The sequence below is a fragment of the Lipomyces tetrasporus genome (genome assembly GCF_029532465.1).
Source record: "Lipomyces tetrasporus strain NRRL Y-64009 chromosome Unknown POJ06scaffold_5, whole genome shotgun sequence".
NCBI lineage: Eukaryota > Fungi > Ascomycota > Lipomycetes > Lipomycetales > Lipomycetaceae > Lipomyces > Lipomyces tetrasporus.
This window is the reverse complement of record NW_026611600.1, coordinates 1,045,674-1,061,648: the sequence shown is the minus strand read 5'-3', so window position 1 is coordinate 1,061,648 and position 15,975 is coordinate 1,045,674. Positions and strand designations below refer to the sequence as shown.

The following is a 15,975-nucleotide window of genomic DNA, read 5'->3' as shown; positions in this document are numbered from 1 at the left end:
GTGCGGCGCGGATCACGAGGCACCCGCCACGAGTGCTGCGCCATACTATGGCTGAGCATGGACTCGCCACCCTGGGATAATTCAAGCCTGCGCCCGTCCAATCCGCCGTAAGAGTGCGGGACGAGTGCCACGCGGGCTGCCATATAACAACGCCCGGCCGACCCACCTCGCTATCCTTCTTAACTCACCACACTATATCCTTCGGCACACCTTCCCGTCCCCTTCTCATCTATCCATCCATCCATCCTGCTAGCAACACAGGCCAACATGCATTTCAACGTCAAGACCGTCGACGGCAAACGTGAGTAATCCATCTGTACTGGTGGTCGTGCCCGACGGCGGGCGGCTTCATAAGTGACATACCAAGCTGACACGCCTGCCCATAGTCTTTGCTGTTGCTGCCAATGGCACAGACTCCATCAGTGAGGTTAAGCGAGCCATCACCGAGTCATCACATATTCCCCCCGCTATGCAGCGACTTGTCTACGGTGGCGCAGTTTTAGATGACTCGTTGTCGCTTCAAGAGTGCGATGTTACAGACGGTGTCACAGTCAACCTTGTGCTGCGGTTGCGAGGTGGCGGCCCAGCAAAGAAGCGATGCTCTTTCAAGTCATGCACGTCGGCTCCTCTCAGAATCGTGGGAGACTGCTCGTTCTGTGATGGTCATTTCTGCGCCAAGCACCGCCTTCTTGAGGACCACAAGTGCACTGGCCTGCAGGACTGCAAGCAGCAACTTCATGAGTGCGTATCCATACAGTACAAGTGTCGGTTTACTTGACATATGCTAACTTGTGTTAACAGGCGCAATGCTTTGAAGCTGCAACAGGAACAGACGGTTGCCAGCAAGGTATAAACGGAGATGATGTGCCGCAATTAGTCACCTCCGCCCAACCCTTACCACCCCCATGCGCCACAGCACACTTCCCTCCCTAAACACACGGTTTCGTCCTCACCCTTGTTCTCTTGCATTTCTCGTGATTTTGTCGGCGATACATTGTACCTTGTTCATATATTAATAGTGTCTATCCGGCAATGGCGTTTGCGTTGTTTTGTTTCGTTTTGTTGGCAGTCATTTTTAATTTCCCTTGGCAATCTTTCATCGCTCGATCCCGTCACACCGTCGGCATCTCCACATCACGTACATCGCCAATGGGGTTTATTGTTTTGCAAGGTCGGGTCATAGTACTAGTTTGCAGTGCGTTTTGTCGGTGTTGTACTTTTTGATCAGTCTTATTGTATTGGGTTATATGTTTAGTACTATGTGATATCTTTTACAATCTAAGTTAATTATATATCTATATAAATATTATAGGGCCTCATTGCTCTTTGGTACGTTATCTGCTTATCGTGGCTATGACACTGTCAATACTCGTCGATTAAGTGACAACATGCTTAGTTGATTATGCTTCGCAATTTAGAAATATCACTTCAGTTATTTCTAGCATGTGATGGTCAGCTAGTCTTTTGCGTGGGACGACGCTCGGCCCGCTGCTGGCGTTTTGCCAGGTAGCATGATGACAGCTGCCAGTCTGCCGTCGTTAAACCACGCCCTCTGTAGTCAGTGGGTTACGTTCAGCCGTGTTCGACGTCTTCGTTGGTCAGTACGATACTCGGCTTATGGAGGACAGTACAAAGCATCACGCACTTTTGTAGCAAACACATCATCCGCACTCTTTTCCGATGGCGACCCACCCTTGCTATTCCCACACACATTATTGCCACAGTAATATTTTTGGAAAGACCGGGTAAACGCGGCGAAGAATGTCTGGCTTGTTCCGACTTGATCGGCGCTGCACCGTGCCGATGCTACTGTTGTGGCTCATTGCCGAAATATGACGCATTTGTGCTTCGCGATGCAGAATTGGCTGTGGCTGTGTGATTGCCAAGTGGCACGGGATCTCGCCGCATGTTCCGTCCGCACCCAGCAACACAAGAAACAATCCACAGGGTCTTGTACTAAAATTGGTTACCCGGCGAGATGTCAAAGTCTGGCTTTCTGTGGTTTACCCTGACTTACTGCGGCTGCTCCTGCGGGGCTAAAACAATTAGGCGAAATCGGTAATCGAGCGCGAACCCTTTTTACAGCGGCTGTCCTTGGAAAGACAGGGTTAAGCGGTCGCTTTTGTTCCGACCGTACGCCCGCCACCGAAATTGTTCAGCATAACGGCCGCTATATTTCGACAACTCCGAGTACAAGTATTAGGAACTAAACACGGCTACGGAGGAGATGTTTTCGCGGAAATGACGCAAGTGGCCACAAATTCGTCGGAATCCGACGCCGCCGCCGCAGCGCGTCCTGCGATATTGACATACGTCCCGCCTCCTTTGGCAGCGACAAAAAAGCTAACGGATCTACGCGAGCGATGGTTGAAAGTTCGCCGGTTGGTAACCGAAATGCGTGAGCGGGTGCCGGCGCCGGTTGATACCATGGGCTGCCATGTCCTGCCAGACGAGGTCGTCCGCGCCAACTCGATAGCTGTATGTATTATCGCCTTTTTCTTCTCCCTACCTCGCCGCCCTTCTGACTGCACTATCACTCGGGCTTTATTTGCGCGATTTACCGTGCGCCGCCATTTGTCCATCTTTTTATTCGCATCACTTTTGAGCGAAACTAATAGCTAGGCACAGTCGCAAAACCTCCAGATCCTGATATCCCTCCTCCTATCCTCCCAAACGAAAGACCAGCACACATTCGCCGCCGTCCAAAATCTTCGTGCCCACTGCCGCCCGCACGAAATCTCACCCGAACTCATTCTCTCTATCTCGGACGAGACCCTTGACTCGTTGATCCGCGGCGTGGGCTTCCACGCCAAAAAGACGGCGTACATCAAGAAAATAGCCGCCATGTTGGTCAGCGGCGGCGAACTTGGTGGACGAATCCCGACGACACTTGACGCGCTTGTCAAGACGTTTCCCGGCATCGGACCGAAAATGGGAATTCTCTACTTGCAAAACGCGAAACCGTATCCTAATGGCCACGGTCAACTAGCAGACACTGTCATCAAACTCCCGTACCAGGACTTGGACCCGAATGAAGAGTTTGGCCTGGCGGTTGATACGCATGTGTTGCGGCTCTCGCAGCAGTTCCGGCTGGTTGTGCCGCCTGCGCGCGGTCCTGCAACCGTCACTCCCGAAATTGCCAGAGCGCAGTTGCAAGAAATCGTGCCCAAGGAGCACTGGAAGGACACGAATCCGCTGTTGGTCGGGTTTGGACAGACTATATGCGGTGCGCGGTCCAAAATGTGCGGCGACTGCGTGATTGCGGGAACGGGCTTGTGTAAGGCCGAAATCAAGGATAGGGCGAAAGCGCCAGGGAAGAAACGGAAAGCTTCAGAAACCGTTGTAGAGAGTGAAACAGTTAGTACGGACGCGTCAATGCCTACAGATGAAGACCATGTTATTAAACAGGAGGTCGTTGTCGATATCGAGGACCTAGTGGGTCGCAGGAGGTTGCGGCCCAGGACGAAAGCTGTACGATAGTCCGCTGTATGTACGATAATTGCATTTCTAGAATAATCGCAGTGACCATCAAAAGCACTTTCGCTGTCGCCAGACGCAAAACAAGTCCCATACCAATACAAACATATGCCGTTACAATATACCGATACAACCCACTACAAGCGCTATTCGTACAACCTGCCCTCGATCCATCACGCCAGGTACTGCGCAGTTTCAGCTAACCTGTACTCATTAATCAAGTCTTCAACAACTTCCCGAGCATCATCAAATTCTTCAAGACCGTCCTCGAACATTGGATACTTTTTGTATGGTTCCAAGAACGCATTTCGCTTCCGCAGTCTATCATACTGATCCAAAATGCGCTTAAACAGCTGCCCAACTTATTAGCATAATCATCACGGACCAACGGTTATGACATCTTACAGAAGCAATGCTTGTATGATTGGCGAGCATCAATCCACTAACTCTATTCGATACCTGCAAATACGGCGACTTCTTCGTCAGAGCGACTTGAATGCTTGCTGGACCCCACGGAATGAACGTCGCTAACCCTCGCTCTCGTATTCTCAATAAACTCTTATGAACATCGGTTGGATCCGCTTCTCCCTGTATTATGTTCAGAATAGATATGAAGCACGAATTAGCGCTCTGCTGGGTCGACACCATACGATTCTTCGGTTGCAGAAGCCTTCTCATGACGTCCAATACTGTGGTCTTGCGTACACTTTTCGCCTGATCAACGAGGTCGGCAGTGAAAGGTGTATAGGATGTCATTAGATAATGACAGCGAGGCGTAGGGACCAAGCTCGCAAGTAGGGATACAAGATCGTTGTGCATGTATCCTGGATACCGCAATGTCGTCGTGCTTGCCGACATCACTGTCGCAACCAGTTGATTAGTCTGATCAAAGGTTGGACTCTGTACCCTCAGACTGTCCGCCGCTAGTCGTGACAATGCTGCATTATCCAACACTGTAACCGCATCCGCATACTGTGTAAGACGTTTAAGAGATAGCAAACTGTTATAAGGCTGCACTACTACCTCGGACACCTGCTGAGACGCCGGAAATACAGAGTAGGTTTGCACTATTTTCTTTGGAAACCGATCGCTCAGCCGCTCTAGCAGGTATGAACCCAATCCGCTACCGGTGCCTCCAGCGATAGAATGCAGCAGCATGAACCCTTCCAGCGAATCGCTACCGTCTGCCTCACGATCCAACATATCCATCAACTCATCCGCCAACGTCTCGCCCGCCCGATACCCAGACGCCCAAATATTACCTGCGCCACCACCATCGTTACCGACGTATATATTCTCAGGATTGTATATTTTCGCGTATGGGCCGTTCAAAATCCCGTTAACTACTCTTGGCTCAAGGTCAAACAGCAACGCACGGGGGATATATCTAGTATCGTCCGACTGATAAAAGAAAACGTCTTTCCGGTCCGCTGTTGTGCCTGCTGTGGGGAGATCTGTGCGTAGATTGCCATCGGGACTTATTCCGTGCTCCAAACAGAGCTGTTCCCAGAATTTACTCCCGATTTGGTTGCCGCATTGGCCTAACCCCAAATTAGATCATTCGCTTCATCGTAGAAATGGCAGAAATGAAGGGAAATAGGAGTTGACATGTCATACCAGCTTGTATTGTGATGATTTCCCTGCGAAACGAAAGAAACGAAAGTTAGCACTAATCGCAATTGATGAAGTCAGAGGAACATTCAAGTGGACAATTTGTAAACTGCTCCGCACATATCCCATAGTAAGACATAATCCGCGTACCTTGGCATTCTGAACAAGCGCGTGACTGAGACGTGCTAAGGGGCGATGTTGGTGATTTTCATGTTCTTGCGGACGGGAAGGAGACGCGATCACAGGTAAACAACGGTACAAACACCCTTATGTTTACATCGGGCTAAAGCGGAACAGGCGGATTTTATCCCGACAACTGCACATAGGGCCGAGAGTAGATTTTGTTATAAATGCATTGAACAACCAAGCAATTATTAATAATGTCTATACCGCTCTAATATACAACCGTGAGCCATAACACTAACCTCAACTAAACAAGACAGATTTCCATATCCTCCACTTGACTATGTCACAATGTACGCGTCCGCCATAGTAACAGCGTTCCATCACTTCAGTCTCTTCCCGTTCGAAGACAGTCTCTCGTCTTCAGAATCGGGGATCTTAAGTCTTTTCCGCGATCCTGCAGTTGGTGACTTTCCGCGACGATACCATTTTGCTGTTCTTGCTACTTCCATTCGACTGGCAACGCGATTCTCTGTGTCAACAATTGCGTCGTGCAATAACGTCGGCTCACAAACAGTGGAGGAGTACCACCTTCCAGATACTTCTGTGCCGCCTATTTCGATCGCCTCTTCTAGCTTGTTAATCATCTTCCAATTCCTGTCCGCACAAACCCGCGGTGGTGGATTCTTAGGCTGCATTGTGACAATAGCCGAAATATATAGATCACCAGCAATAGCCAGCAGGCCATCGGTCGTAATAGTGATCTTCTCAATAACCAGAATCTCATCGTTCGGCTGATCGGATTCAGCTCCAGGGTCAGGTTTGATCCTCAGCGGCTCTCCCACCCATATCTTCTCCGCTCCCCAAAACATACCGTTGTATTCAGTACCTTCTGGGGTTACACGATCTTTGTCGAATACAGACCACGATTGGACAATATCCATTACTTTTTCGATTTCACAAGTCTGCGGCATTGCCAGCCAAGGCATTATATCTTCTTCCGACACGTCCTGCAAAATCGATTTCGACTCATACAGATAGAGCACGTATCCCTCATTTTCTCGTGCCTCCTGCTCCTTAGCATCGACTACGGGTTCATTGTCATACAACGACGGCCGCTGATTGACAAAAGCAGGTTCCCAGTAGTCATCCTGGCCAGGCCGTCGCACGCGATGCCGCACAACTTCGCCCGTCCGATACCATGGCGCGCCGATTTTTGCATCTTGCTTTCTCTCCTCTTCAGCCAGTAACCGCGTAGCTTCCTTCATAATTTGCGCCTCCGTCATTTTCTTTCCTGTCGAGCGTTTCGCACGACTACGATGCAAACCCATACTTTTAACACTGCATAATTCGCATTTACATTGCGATCTGTCATGGTCAGGACTCGTTGCCATCCAAATAGCGTGCGGTGCAAATTCCTGCGGACTCCGGAACTTGCGACCGGACGGATGTCCGAAAATGCACGTTTCGTGTTTGTCTTTCGCGACGCCAGGTTGTTTGTTGGTGCAGTGGTCGAAAATCGCGTATCCTTTAGGCATGGATTTCAATGCTATTGAGGCGCCTGTTGCGTGTTAACTTTGTATCTCCAATAGAATCCAACGGTCGAATCTGTGGCACCTTTTGGGATCACACTAAGATCTTTACCGCGCGAAATCTCGGATTCGATCATTAATTGCGCGATTTTTTGTAAATATCCAGTATGCAGTGGATTGTCACGCAGAATCTTTGTGAAATAGCTTCGTGTACCATCCGCAGTCGTCTGCGGATTCAGTAACTCGCCAGAAGGAAACGACGATGGATCACCGTCCGACCAATGGATCACGATACCCGGCCGTTTATTCTCGCCAGCATTTCTCCGTATGAAGCCTGTCGGCGTTTGTTCGCCTGAGGGAGTGCCTATCGGGGTTATAGAAGACCTATGAGTTGATGACACGGCAGCTTGTGAGGAACGGTTGTAATGTGCTGGCGTGCCTGATCTGCTCCCATCCCGACTCATCCTGCCGATGAGATTTCGTGACGGTATACAGAAATGCCGTGCGAACACGTAAATGGTAGCGGGTAACGCCTGTGTAAACAAATGCGGTCTATAGCAACATCATCAATTAACTGCAATTCCAAGTGTCCCTTGTCGAGCGCGACATTGACCGAGTTCGAAGCGACGTTTTGGCTTCTATTTGTTCATAAAGCATGCAAGTTAAGGTTCGCAATTACAAGCTTCTCTTGGTGCACTACACTGAATACGTACTAGCTTTGCAGCAATGCTTCGCCTAATTAAGCAGTGTCACGGGGCATGGGGCAAGCCCTGTGTTGTCCTCCTCAAGTTGTGTTTATCTTTTAACGTCGGTCAGCGGACAAAGATTTATGAGTACCGATAATCGATTAAAATGTCGCTAAGGGACATATCAACATTAATCGAACGGCTGACTCGCGACGTGGAAGCGCTAGAGCCGGCGACCACCCGAACTACCTCCAGCGACGCTGATTTCGTTGAGGATGACGCGTTGCATTTATTCAAGCAGACGATTCAACGGAATATATTATCTTCAGTAAGTATTCTGTCAGCGATCCGATGGATTAGGAGTACTAATTAGTTGTGCAGAATTTGGAGTATTCGCGGAAACTACTTGGCCAAATCGATAAGGCTCCGTTGGTTGGTGGCAGCGCCGGATTAAGCGACGCAAATGGTGTCAAGGCTACGATATTAGCTGAACGGAAGCGCATACGGAATGTTCAGGATGTATGTTATTGGTACGTTAAGGCATGTTAGGTGGCAACTAACATCTGCGATTTAGAAATTGCAACTCTTAGACGGGGTATGTCTGGTCATTTACAGTTCACATACAACGTGCTGACAGCCCGATTAGTCCATCACCCAGCGAATGGTCATGCTCAAAGTCACTCTCGAGGCCCGAAAGGTCTCGGCATACCAGCATCAGCAACCGTCAATTGCCAAAACGGTGGCTGACCTCCCTAACGTCGACGTCGATATGTTATCGACACCCTCAGTAACACCGACCCCTGCGACTGACAAATCCGAGCCATTCTCCATCCCCGCGGGTACACCAACGACTCTCGAATCCCGACTCGAATACCACCGCCAACAACAAGACTCCATGTCCACGTCCCTGCTCGCGCAGACCCAGGCTCTCAAACGCAATGCGCTAGCACTCGGCACGAAGTTGGATGCGGATCAAGACGTGGTGAATAATGCGGCCGCAGCATTGGATCGGAACGTTGATAACATGAAACGGACAGGTGGCCGACTGACGCAGTATCGACAGTTAAGTGCTATTGGGTGGAGGTTTTACATCGTCAGTGCGCTTGTCATGTTTGTTAGTGTAGTTGTGGGATTGATCGTGATTAAGGTGCTGCCAAAGTGGTCATAATTAATAATAATGAGTGATAGAGAAGAATGTGTATAAATGCGTGTAGGTATATATGCGTATAGCTAGCAATGACATCTGAATCAAGTAGAAATGAAACCATGTACAATATCGATTTCCATATTCCATACGATTGAAATCGCACGAAATTCATGCAATCATTAATACAAATACCTTATATTAAGGTTTAGACATATAGTACCATCCCCTAACCAAGTGCAAAGCAAGTAAAGTGTCAAACAATGTACAATATATATATAACATCCAATATGTATACCCGAATAAAAAATATGGCCATGTAATAGCCAGCTTTAATTTTTCTCCTTCTTCCCATCCCTTTTATTTTTCTTTCTTTTGTCAAATACTACCCTCGAGTTCGTCAGCTGTGTCCGTGGCATTACCACAATAGTATCCGCATCTTCAGCATATGTATAAGGCGGGAATAACGCTAGTCCCTGAAGAGCGAATGGTTTGGTGACAGCTGCTTTCTCCAGGATCCGTCGTATGCCGTCATACCCGCATTGAATCATCACGACATTTCTAATCTCATTTATTCGACTCTCTGCAAGTGCAATAAATTCTGACCAGTCCTTCTGAGATATCTGCGTAGCATCGCAACCCCGCTCCAAATGCGACTTGCGCACACGCTGTGTTGGCCCGAGGGCTGGAGTCGCCATCGTCGCTAGAACGAGAGCTGGCCAGCCGCATCGGTATTGTAATTCATATACTCGTTCACATTGACGAAGACGAGCGTGCACGATACTAGCCGATACATCGTACGCCGCCTGCCACGCTTTGGAAATCTGCGTACGTTTCCCCCATGATCCATGTAATTGATTTTCCGAGTGCCTTGCGGCAATATCGGCCCACCACCACTTCAGCCATTGGCGAAGGCGCAATACACTGTTATCATGTTTTGATGAAAGTTCGGCGCGACCCTTAATAACGCTTCGAAGCCAGGCTTGTCGACACAATTCGCGTTTATCCCGTGAAATCTTCAACTCTGTAACATGTTCCCGCCCATTATGAAGAGCGACTTCAGTAAAATCGAGTTGCTTCTTCGGATTCGCAGTCTCCCGATCCTCAGATGTAGCCGGGGCTGTCAACGTGAACGCGCTCCGAAGATTCTTAGCCGCGGCAATAAGTTCATTAAACGCAGCTTCAGCCGAGAAATTATGTTCAAATTTGGATTTCGCGCGGCCATCTAAAGTAGCGTCGTCTGAGGTCGCAGAGATCCCGGATAGCTTGCGCTCGCCCTTCACGGTTGTCGAAGGTGATGCCTCTTCATGTTTAAGTCTGTAGTAGATCAGAGACAAGTTTAGTTAACAATAAAAAGTCAATATGCGCATACACTTTCTGTCTCTTGGCGGCACGAACCCCAGGCTCATCCTCCAATTCTTCACCTTCGTCAACGGCCATCTTCTCAGCTTTCTCCGACTCGACATCCGAATCTTTCCAATCGCGAGCATGGTCTAACAAACGTTAATATTCGCAGATATCACAATTTATGAATCTCACCTTCATCATCACTACGATCCCCCTCTGAATCGTCCGACTCTGCCATCCGTTTTCGCGAAATAGGAACTATAATTGCCGTCGGAGTACTCTTTGGTCCCATCCGCAGTTTCTTGATAGCTACTGAAGTCGATGCCGGAGTCGGCGAGGCAGCAGAAAATGAAGTCGCACTTGCCGACCTTGTATCTGCTGTGATTGTCCTTGCATCTATCGACGGCATACGAGTGGAGCCAGGTGTAGGTGCCGGTGAAGACTTGGAATCCCTAACTTGAGCAAGTGGCCCGACCGTGGACGATTCCCGTTGAACAAGTGCCGAAAGCACTGTTGCCTCCTTGACGGCAAGTGATGACAGTGGCGACACTGTTTGGCTCTTCTCAGGGGCTGCCTCAACCGGCGGTGACACAGATTTCGCAAGAGTCGGTTCTGTGGAACTTTCCTTCTCCTCGTTCGTAATTGCAGTCGCTGCAACAAACGGTGCCGCAGGCTGTGGAGTCACTGTCTGCATAGCAGTTGACGTAGGCACAAGTAACACCGAGTCAGAGAGTCCCTGCTTAAGTGGAACTTCCGACTCCGATGATATTGACGGTTGGATTGACGAGCGTATGGACGGTTCAGTGACGCCATGTGGAGGCAAACGGAGTTCTGCGAGAGCATCGAATGACTTATTCTCAGAGCCTGAAGATGTCGGTTCCGGAACTGGTGGTGTCGCGGCCGTCGTTGATGTAACGAGCTGAGCAATGACCGGTGACGTCGGCTTCAATGGAATGTTCGAGGACCGAGGCGACGATGAGGATGATCCTGATGTTGAAGAACTCAACGACGACGACGATCTCGATGGCACTAAGGAAACGGCCACAGCCTCGGCCGCCTGGTAAGTCGAGGTGGCAACCGGTTGATCGGACTTGGCAGCCACCGGTGCTGAAGGCGCAAGGACAGGTATTGGTTTCGGCTTCAATGGCCGCGGCGTCACCACGCGAGGCAAAGCGCCGACAGATGACGCAGTATCATGGGGTTGCTTTCCTGCATCTGCACCAGGTGCTGGAGCAATCGTGCGAAATCGTTCACGGCCATTGATTTCGCCAGAACGCTTCGACGAGAGAACATTTTTGTCGCTAGAATCGCTGGATTTGCTCTTCTTCTCGTGTCTCGGGGATGAACTTTCACGACGCTCGGATACTGAATGGTACTGGCCAGATACAATCAAAGGATCAGTTGCCTCTTCATTCTGTTCTTGCGATTTTTGACCGCTAGATTGCCGATATTGCTGTTGCGACAATCTCGGCGCCGACGCAATTGATTCAGCAGGCGGGAATGCCGCGCCAGAAACGATATATGCAGGCGATGGCAACTGTGGAGAAATTCGAGAAACCGTTCTCAGCAGTGATTCCTGCTGATTGTTTTGAGTGGGAGATGACAATTGTATACGATGTCCTTCTTGTGGTGGAGGATGTCTTCCCTGAGTGAGAATTGGTAACGAATCAAGTCGCAATCGATGATTATCTGCTGATAATGGGGACAAAATTGCCGCGATAGACGATTTGTGACGGGCAAGTTCCAATTGTGCGGTCTCCCCTTGAGGCTGTGTCTCAGCCAGCAAAGTAGACGGGAGGGATGGAGACGCATTGACTGGCGAGCTAGCAAGAGACTTTGAACAGCTTTGCCGCAAAACTGAAGCTAGTAGCGGAGCATCATGCGCTTCAGCAGTATCGCCTGGCATTTTGGTTGTTGCTAAAGCGGGATCCCATGGCCTTGATGGACCCTGCACATACAGGGGACGTGATTGCGGCTGTGGTGTATGCCGAACCTGCGACAGCACTGGCGACGGTGCGGCCAATGACCCACGATGATATTGTTGTTGGCTTCTGTGGTATTGCTCGAGCGAGACCGCTCGGTGCAGTGGCTCTGGCTGCTCCGAGTTCGTCAATGCCGGATCGATCGCACGCAATCGTGGATAACTCGCCGGCTCCAGTTGCGGCGATTGGGGATAGTCTCGCCGCCCGCCTTGATAATTCAGGTCCGCATATTGCGGGGGCTGTGGTGTGCGACGTTCGTCATATTTCGGCACCGACTCCTCGGAGAACCGTCCAAAAGGTGCTGTTCCCGGAGTATGTGGCTGCGGCTGCAACTGTCTACCATAGGATAGTTGTTGTTGATCTCCGGAAAGGGAAGGCCGCGATGGTTCTTGATGTGCATGTTGGTGATGGTAATTTGTGCCCCCAGGAGTCTGCGAAATGTACGGCAGATACTGACCCTGAGGCTGCGCTTGTGGCATCGAAATATCCCATCCGACTCTGTGCAGCATACCGGGAGATTTCATGGCTTCCTGCGTTTGTGGCTGCGACGCTGGCAATGGTGGCAATTGTTGTTTTGGCGTCTGCGGCTGCGTTGGGCTTAATAGCGGCGGATTCAAAAACCGCGAAAACAGCGACGACGAAGACTGGGGCAACGGAAGCTGGGGACGCACCGGCGACTGTATATATTTTCCAGGCTGTAATCCGTATGAATCAGCTGGATGGCGCTGAAGCTTTAGTGGTGATAGTTCAGCTTGCTGAGTCTGCTGAGCAATTACGGGAAGCTGGCTCGATGGCGATGGCAACGGCAGCTGAGGTGATCCACCTTGAGGCCCATAGGCCCGACCATGAGACTGTTGTTGTGCGGAATATGACGCCCTCCGATTGGTCATAATCGAAGATGACGATGGCTGGGTTTGGCCCAGGGCAGTCGTGTGCACAACCGGAGGCCCGCCGGATTGTTGAGGATAAGACTGCGAGGGTTTATGCTGTTGTGAAGGAGGAAGAACATAGTTATATGCAGGAGGTACAGTATTCTCTGATGGATACTGCTGATAGCTCTGCTGTGTATGCCCATATGGCGGCGGTGGCCGCGGTCGAGGAAGCGCATCATAGTAGTGTTGTTGCGGGTGTTGCGGCAATTCGTGCTGTCCAGGACATCGGTCCGGTGTTCCATACATTGGTGCCTGCTGTTGCACGGGCTGCTGTGGCTGTGGGTGTCTTGCAAAGCTTGATGCGGGCGATGGTAGCCAGTGTTCCTGAAGCGCATACCGAGAGGGGTAAGCCGTTGATGCCTGATCGGAACTGGCCTGAGCAGTCGCTTGCTGAGGCGGTCCCACGACTCCTGAGGGAGCTTGACCAACAGAGGGCTGAGAACAAACGCTGTCGTTTGATGACTGCGCCATGGTGCGCTAAGTGATAAGAATGAATGTCAGTTGAGATCAGATCACGGGGCAATAAAGATCGCTTACACAACACAACAAATATTCGCAAACAAACCAGGACGCGGGGGAGAAAGAAAAGGAATATACCGATAGACGCACTGCGGATATCTAATGCTAGCAGAGTAAATTCACGATTTCTAGACGCGGATAGTGTCGGAGGAGGTAGTGGATGGACAAGAAGTGGGCTGGAATGGCGCAATTTAGCGGGAGAAAGAACGTTGGGAGGCGGTGTGCACATAGAGCAGACTGAATGTTCGGCGGGAGTTTGTTTTCGTCGTGGTCCGGGCGCAGTCGCACGCTCGAGGCCAGGAAGGACAAGTTTCGCCAAAATGCGCGGTGGGTCGCTGTAGATAGGGCACAATAAAGCCTTAGTCTCTGCGTATAGGATGTAGAGTCTATAAACAAAAATAGCATTAATGGCGCAAGTGCAATAATCGCGCTGCAATTAAAGCCGATTAAGGTTCTGTGACAAGCTGCCGGTCGGTCGCGCTAGGGACAAAAAGGCAAGCATATGCGTGCCCGCACGCATGTCGCTTGCCCTGGTCGGGCTTAGCGTAGTTATCGAAGTGCTCGGCCCATGCTAGCGTTCTCCACGGCCCTAACCTGACGGCCCACCATCCGCCGTAGGAGCCGCAAGAAACCCATTGACGATGAGCGAGTATTGAGACCACTGCAGAATGGTGACAGCTCTACCAGGCGCATTCGGCTGTCAGAGGTCAAAGAAATGCAATGCTGCACATCAGTTGACGGCACGGGTAATACTGGGAGAAGAGCGCTGCGCTCTCGACTTGTGGAGTTTGACTGTAGCGGCGGCCTTATAGACCATCATCGAATGTGCCAATCACTGCCGTTCATATCCAGTTCATGCCAGTAGCGGCGCCAACTCCGTGGGCCCTCGAATCGTCGCGGATTCTGTTTCGCGGCAACCTTCCGCTAATCGCTAATGAATAAGACCGTGAAAACCCGCATTTTCGCGAATTAATCATTCAGCTTCATTAGCGCATCATGTAGCAGCGCGACATCGATCGGTAGGATGATCCGCACATGCAGACGAGAGCGCTGATTACGATTTATTCAGGCCCTCACATAGGCGAGGATTATGCATCCCACCGCCACAGTCTCATTCGAGCGACGTTCCGCTCGATAACGCCGGAGCGCTCTTCGCCACCCGATATCGTAGATTCTTCTGCTTTCGGAGAGAATTATTATTGCATGTACAATAGTCCAGATGTCCTCGCTCTCTATTTATCCGCAGCTAGTACATAAATGTGATATGGCACAATATTCGATCATGAATCGATATGGCTGCGGACTGGGAGTTCAATATCGGGTTAGGTGACCCTGGATAGTACCAGCTTCTGACTCAACCGGCCCAAATATTCTCGAAATTCGCCAAATTTAAAACCTGCCCAGCCCCACAACTTTGCACCGCCACAGGACAAGGCACGTGCTGAGCAGGGCAGTTACGCTGATTTTCGGTCTAATTCGTTACGAAGAGCTCACAAAATCACAACGGGCATAGAAATTGGTGACGATGCGTCACCACGGCTGGGAAAAATCCGCATGAAATTGACTTTTGTGGATTTCAATCACCAGCCAACGATTCAAACCAACAGAACTCACTGAACTCGCAAGAATCTAAAGCATCTATAGCCAAAAATTGATTTTCACAATCGGGCATTGAAAAAGAGTAGCCTATCCATAGCCACAATAGGTTAAATACTCAGTGGCCTCCACCTACCGAAATTGATTGCTGGTGAAATGTTAATACGAAGTGGATGTGGACGCGGCCTAAATGGCGAAATCAAGTACATAGTCTCAGGGGCTTGCGGGGATGAAAAAAAACTTGGGAGCCACAGAAAAACCTCTCCCGAGTACGTCTGTGGGTTTCATAACTTCCTTCCGAAGAAGCCACACTCTTTACCGTCGTCATTTTGGAAGATGGAAATGCCAGGAACACGGTTTTGTCCTTCTTTTGCGGCTTTCTCGCTGGACTACGGAAGCAATTTTTCAATTAGGAACGCGCAGTCAAACATAGTACAGAACGGGGAATACTGATTGCCTGCCTGTGTAGTATCAATTGGTACATCAAAAGAAATTAGGTCTCTATATCTGTTCACCTTGCGTAACCGTAGTATATCCAGATTTCCTAACCCTTAACTGTGCCCTAATTCAGTGGGGTTCCGCAGATTCCGTCACGTCTCACGTGAAACACGTGGACTTAATAACCTAAACTTACCGTTCCTTTGACGATAGTAGTTTAAATACTCAGTGACCTGGATGTGGATGTTGTCAATTTGAATGAACAGCAACCCAATCAGACTGCCAAATCTCACAGACGTCACAATCCTTGCAACATGTCACAAGGCAAGGCAAGGACAAGGCAAGGCAAGGCAAGATTGCATTAAAAATAATACACAGGAAGACAAGATCCTATTTCCTTGCCTGGCAGCGACGACATACCCCTCCTTTTATATTCTGCCAGGCCACTCTGAGAGTCAAGTACAAAACCAATAAAAAACAAACAAACAAACAAACAAAGATATATAACGATCATTAAGACAATGTGAACGAGTAGGGACTCCCCAAACTCGTCACAGAAAAACGCACATACAACATCGACCCGATACT

General features: G+C 49.8%; 7 protein-coding genes across 7 annotated transcripts; 4 read left to right on the top strand and 3 right to left on the bottom strand.

Moving 5' to 3' along the window:
* Window positions 1-89: 89 nt before the first annotated feature.
* POJ06DRAFT_253113 (ubiquitin-related domain-containing protein) lies at window positions 90-1,308 on the top strand. The gene is made up of 3 exons (XM_056187595.1): window positions 90-301; window positions 387-741; window positions 802-1,308. The coding sequence occupies exons 1-3, from the start codon at window positions 268-270 to the stop codon at window positions 851-853; spliced, it is 441 nt and encodes a 146-aa protein (XP_056044021.1). The 5' UTR covers window positions 90-267; the 3' UTR covers window positions 854-1,308.
* Window positions 991-1,243, top strand: POJ06DRAFT_253116 (uncharacterized protein). The gene has a single exon (XM_056187596.1). It carries the CDS (start codon window positions 1,033-1,035, stop codon window positions 1,222-1,224), a length of 192 nt encoding a protein of 63 aa, XP_056044022.1. The 5' UTR covers window positions 991-1,032; the 3' UTR covers window positions 1,225-1,243.
* Window positions 1,309-2,050: 742 nt separating the features above from the next.
* POJ06DRAFT_253108 (DNA glycosylase) lies at window positions 2,051-3,512 on the top strand. The gene is made up of 2 exons (XM_056187594.1): window positions 2,051-2,478; window positions 2,629-3,512. Exons 1-2 carry the CDS (start codon window positions 2,242-2,244, stop codon window positions 3,478-3,480), a joined length of 1,089 nt encoding a protein of 362 aa, XP_056044020.1. The 5' UTR covers window positions 2,051-2,241; the 3' UTR covers window positions 3,481-3,512.
* On the bottom strand, window positions 3,513-5,294 carry POJ06DRAFT_253105 (Tubulin/FtsZ, GTPase domain-containing protein). The gene is made up of 4 exons (XM_056187593.1): window positions 5,239-5,294; window positions 5,095-5,117; window positions 3,883-5,018; window positions 3,513-3,830 (listed from the first exon to the last, which is right to left on the bottom strand). Exons 1-4 carry the CDS (start codon window positions 5,244-5,246, stop codon window positions 3,651-3,653), a joined length of 1,347 nt encoding a protein of 448 aa, XP_056044019.1. The 5' UTR covers window positions 5,247-5,294; the 3' UTR covers window positions 3,513-3,650.
* A 129-nt stretch (window positions 5,295-5,423) lies between these two features.
* On the bottom strand, window positions 5,424-7,340 carry POJ06DRAFT_253103 (uncharacterized protein). The gene is made up of 2 exons (XM_056187592.1): window positions 6,829-7,340; window positions 5,424-6,772 (listed from the first exon to the last, which is right to left on the bottom strand). Exons 1-2 carry the CDS (start codon window positions 7,205-7,207, stop codon window positions 5,595-5,597), a joined length of 1,557 nt encoding a protein of 518 aa, XP_056044018.1. The 5' UTR covers window positions 7,208-7,340; the 3' UTR covers window positions 5,424-5,594.
* Window positions 7,341-7,541: 201 nt separating this feature from the next.
* On the top strand, window positions 7,542-8,711 carry POJ06DRAFT_253099 (uncharacterized protein). Its single transcript, XM_056187591.1, has 4 exons — window positions 7,542-7,757; window positions 7,811-7,948; window positions 8,004-8,024; window positions 8,076-8,711. The coding sequence occupies exons 1-4, from the start codon at window positions 7,596-7,598 to the stop codon at window positions 8,595-8,597; spliced, it is 843 nt and encodes a 280-aa protein (XP_056044017.1). The 5' UTR covers window positions 7,542-7,595; the 3' UTR covers window positions 8,598-8,711.
* On the bottom strand, window positions 8,712-13,559 carry POJ06DRAFT_253097 (uncharacterized protein). The gene is made up of 4 exons (XM_056187590.1): window positions 13,372-13,559; window positions 10,113-13,311; window positions 9,946-10,066; window positions 8,712-9,890 (listed from the first exon to the last, which is right to left on the bottom strand). The coding sequence occupies exons 2-4, from the start codon at window positions 13,303-13,305 to the stop codon at window positions 8,906-8,908; spliced, it is 4,299 nt and encodes a 1,432-aa protein (XP_056044016.1). The 5' UTR covers window positions 13,306-13,311; window positions 13,372-13,559; the 3' UTR covers window positions 8,712-8,905.
* Between the last annotated feature and the right edge of the window lie 2,416 nt (window positions 13,560-15,975).

Excerpts from the sequence above, each read along its gene's own strand:
- POJ06DRAFT_253113 (XM_056187595.1), top strand. The coding sequence starts at position 268 with ATGCATTTCAACGTCAAGACCGTCGACGGCAAAC. Across the intron at positions 302-386 it reads CAAGACCGTCGACGGCAAAC|TCTTTGCTGTTGCTGCCAAT; the intron begins GTGAGTAATCCA and ends GCCTGCCCATAG. Across the intron at positions 742-801 it reads TGCAAGCAGCAACTTCATGA|GCGCAATGCTTTGAAGCTGC; the intron begins GTGCGTATCCAT and ends TTGTGTTAACAG.
- POJ06DRAFT_253116 (XM_056187596.1), top strand. The coding sequence starts at position 1,033 with ATGGCGTTTGCGTTGTTTTGTTTCGTTTTGTTGGCAGTCATTTTTAAT.
- POJ06DRAFT_253108 (XM_056187594.1), top strand. The coding sequence starts at position 2,242 with ATGACGCAAGTGGCCACAAATTCGTCGGAATCCGACGCCGCCGCCGCA. Across the intron at positions 2,479-2,628 it reads TCCGCGCCAACTCGATAGCT|TCGCAAAACCTCCAGATCCT; the intron begins GTATGTATTATC and ends AGCTAGGCACAG.
- POJ06DRAFT_253105 (XM_056187593.1), bottom strand. Across the intron at positions 5,019-5,094 it reads AATCATCACAATACAAGCTG|GCCAATGCGGCAACCAAATC; the intron begins GTATGACATGTC and ends ATTTGGGGTTAG. Across the intron at positions 3,831-3,882 it reads ATCATACAAGCATTGCTTCT|CTGTTTAAGCGCATTTTGGA; the intron begins GTAAGATGTCAT and ends TAAGTTGGGCAG.
- POJ06DRAFT_253103 (XM_056187592.1), bottom strand. The coding sequence starts at position 7,207 with ATGAGTCGGGATGGGAGCAGATCAGGCACGCCAGCACATTACAACCGT. Across the intron at positions 6,773-6,828 it reads TCTTAGTGTGATCCCAAAAG|GCGCCTCAATAGCATTGAAA; the intron begins GTGCCACAGATT and ends AACACGCAACAG.
- POJ06DRAFT_253099 (XM_056187591.1), top strand. The coding sequence starts at position 7,596 with ATGTCGCTAAGGGACATATCAACATTAATCGAACGGCTGACTCGCGAC. Across the intron at positions 7,758-7,810 it reads AACGGAATATATTATCTTCA|AATTTGGAGTATTCGCGGAA; the intron begins GTAAGTATTCTG and ends TTAGTTGTGCAG. Across the intron at positions 7,949-8,003 it reads GCATACGGAATGTTCAGGAT|AAATTGCAACTCTTAGACGG; the intron begins GTATGTTATTGG and ends TCTGCGATTTAG.
- POJ06DRAFT_253097 (XM_056187590.1), bottom strand. The coding sequence starts at position 13,305 with ATGGCGCAGTCATCAAACGACAGCGTTTGTTCTCAGCCCTCTGTTGGT. Across the intron at positions 10,067-10,112 it reads GGATCGTAGTGATGATGAAG|ACCATGCTCGCGATTGGAAA; the intron begins GTGAGATTCATA and ends AACGTTTGTTAG. Across the intron at positions 9,891-9,945 it reads GCCGCCAAGAGACAGAAAGT|ACTTAAACATGAAGAGGCAT; the intron begins GTATGCGCATAT and ends GATCTACTACAG.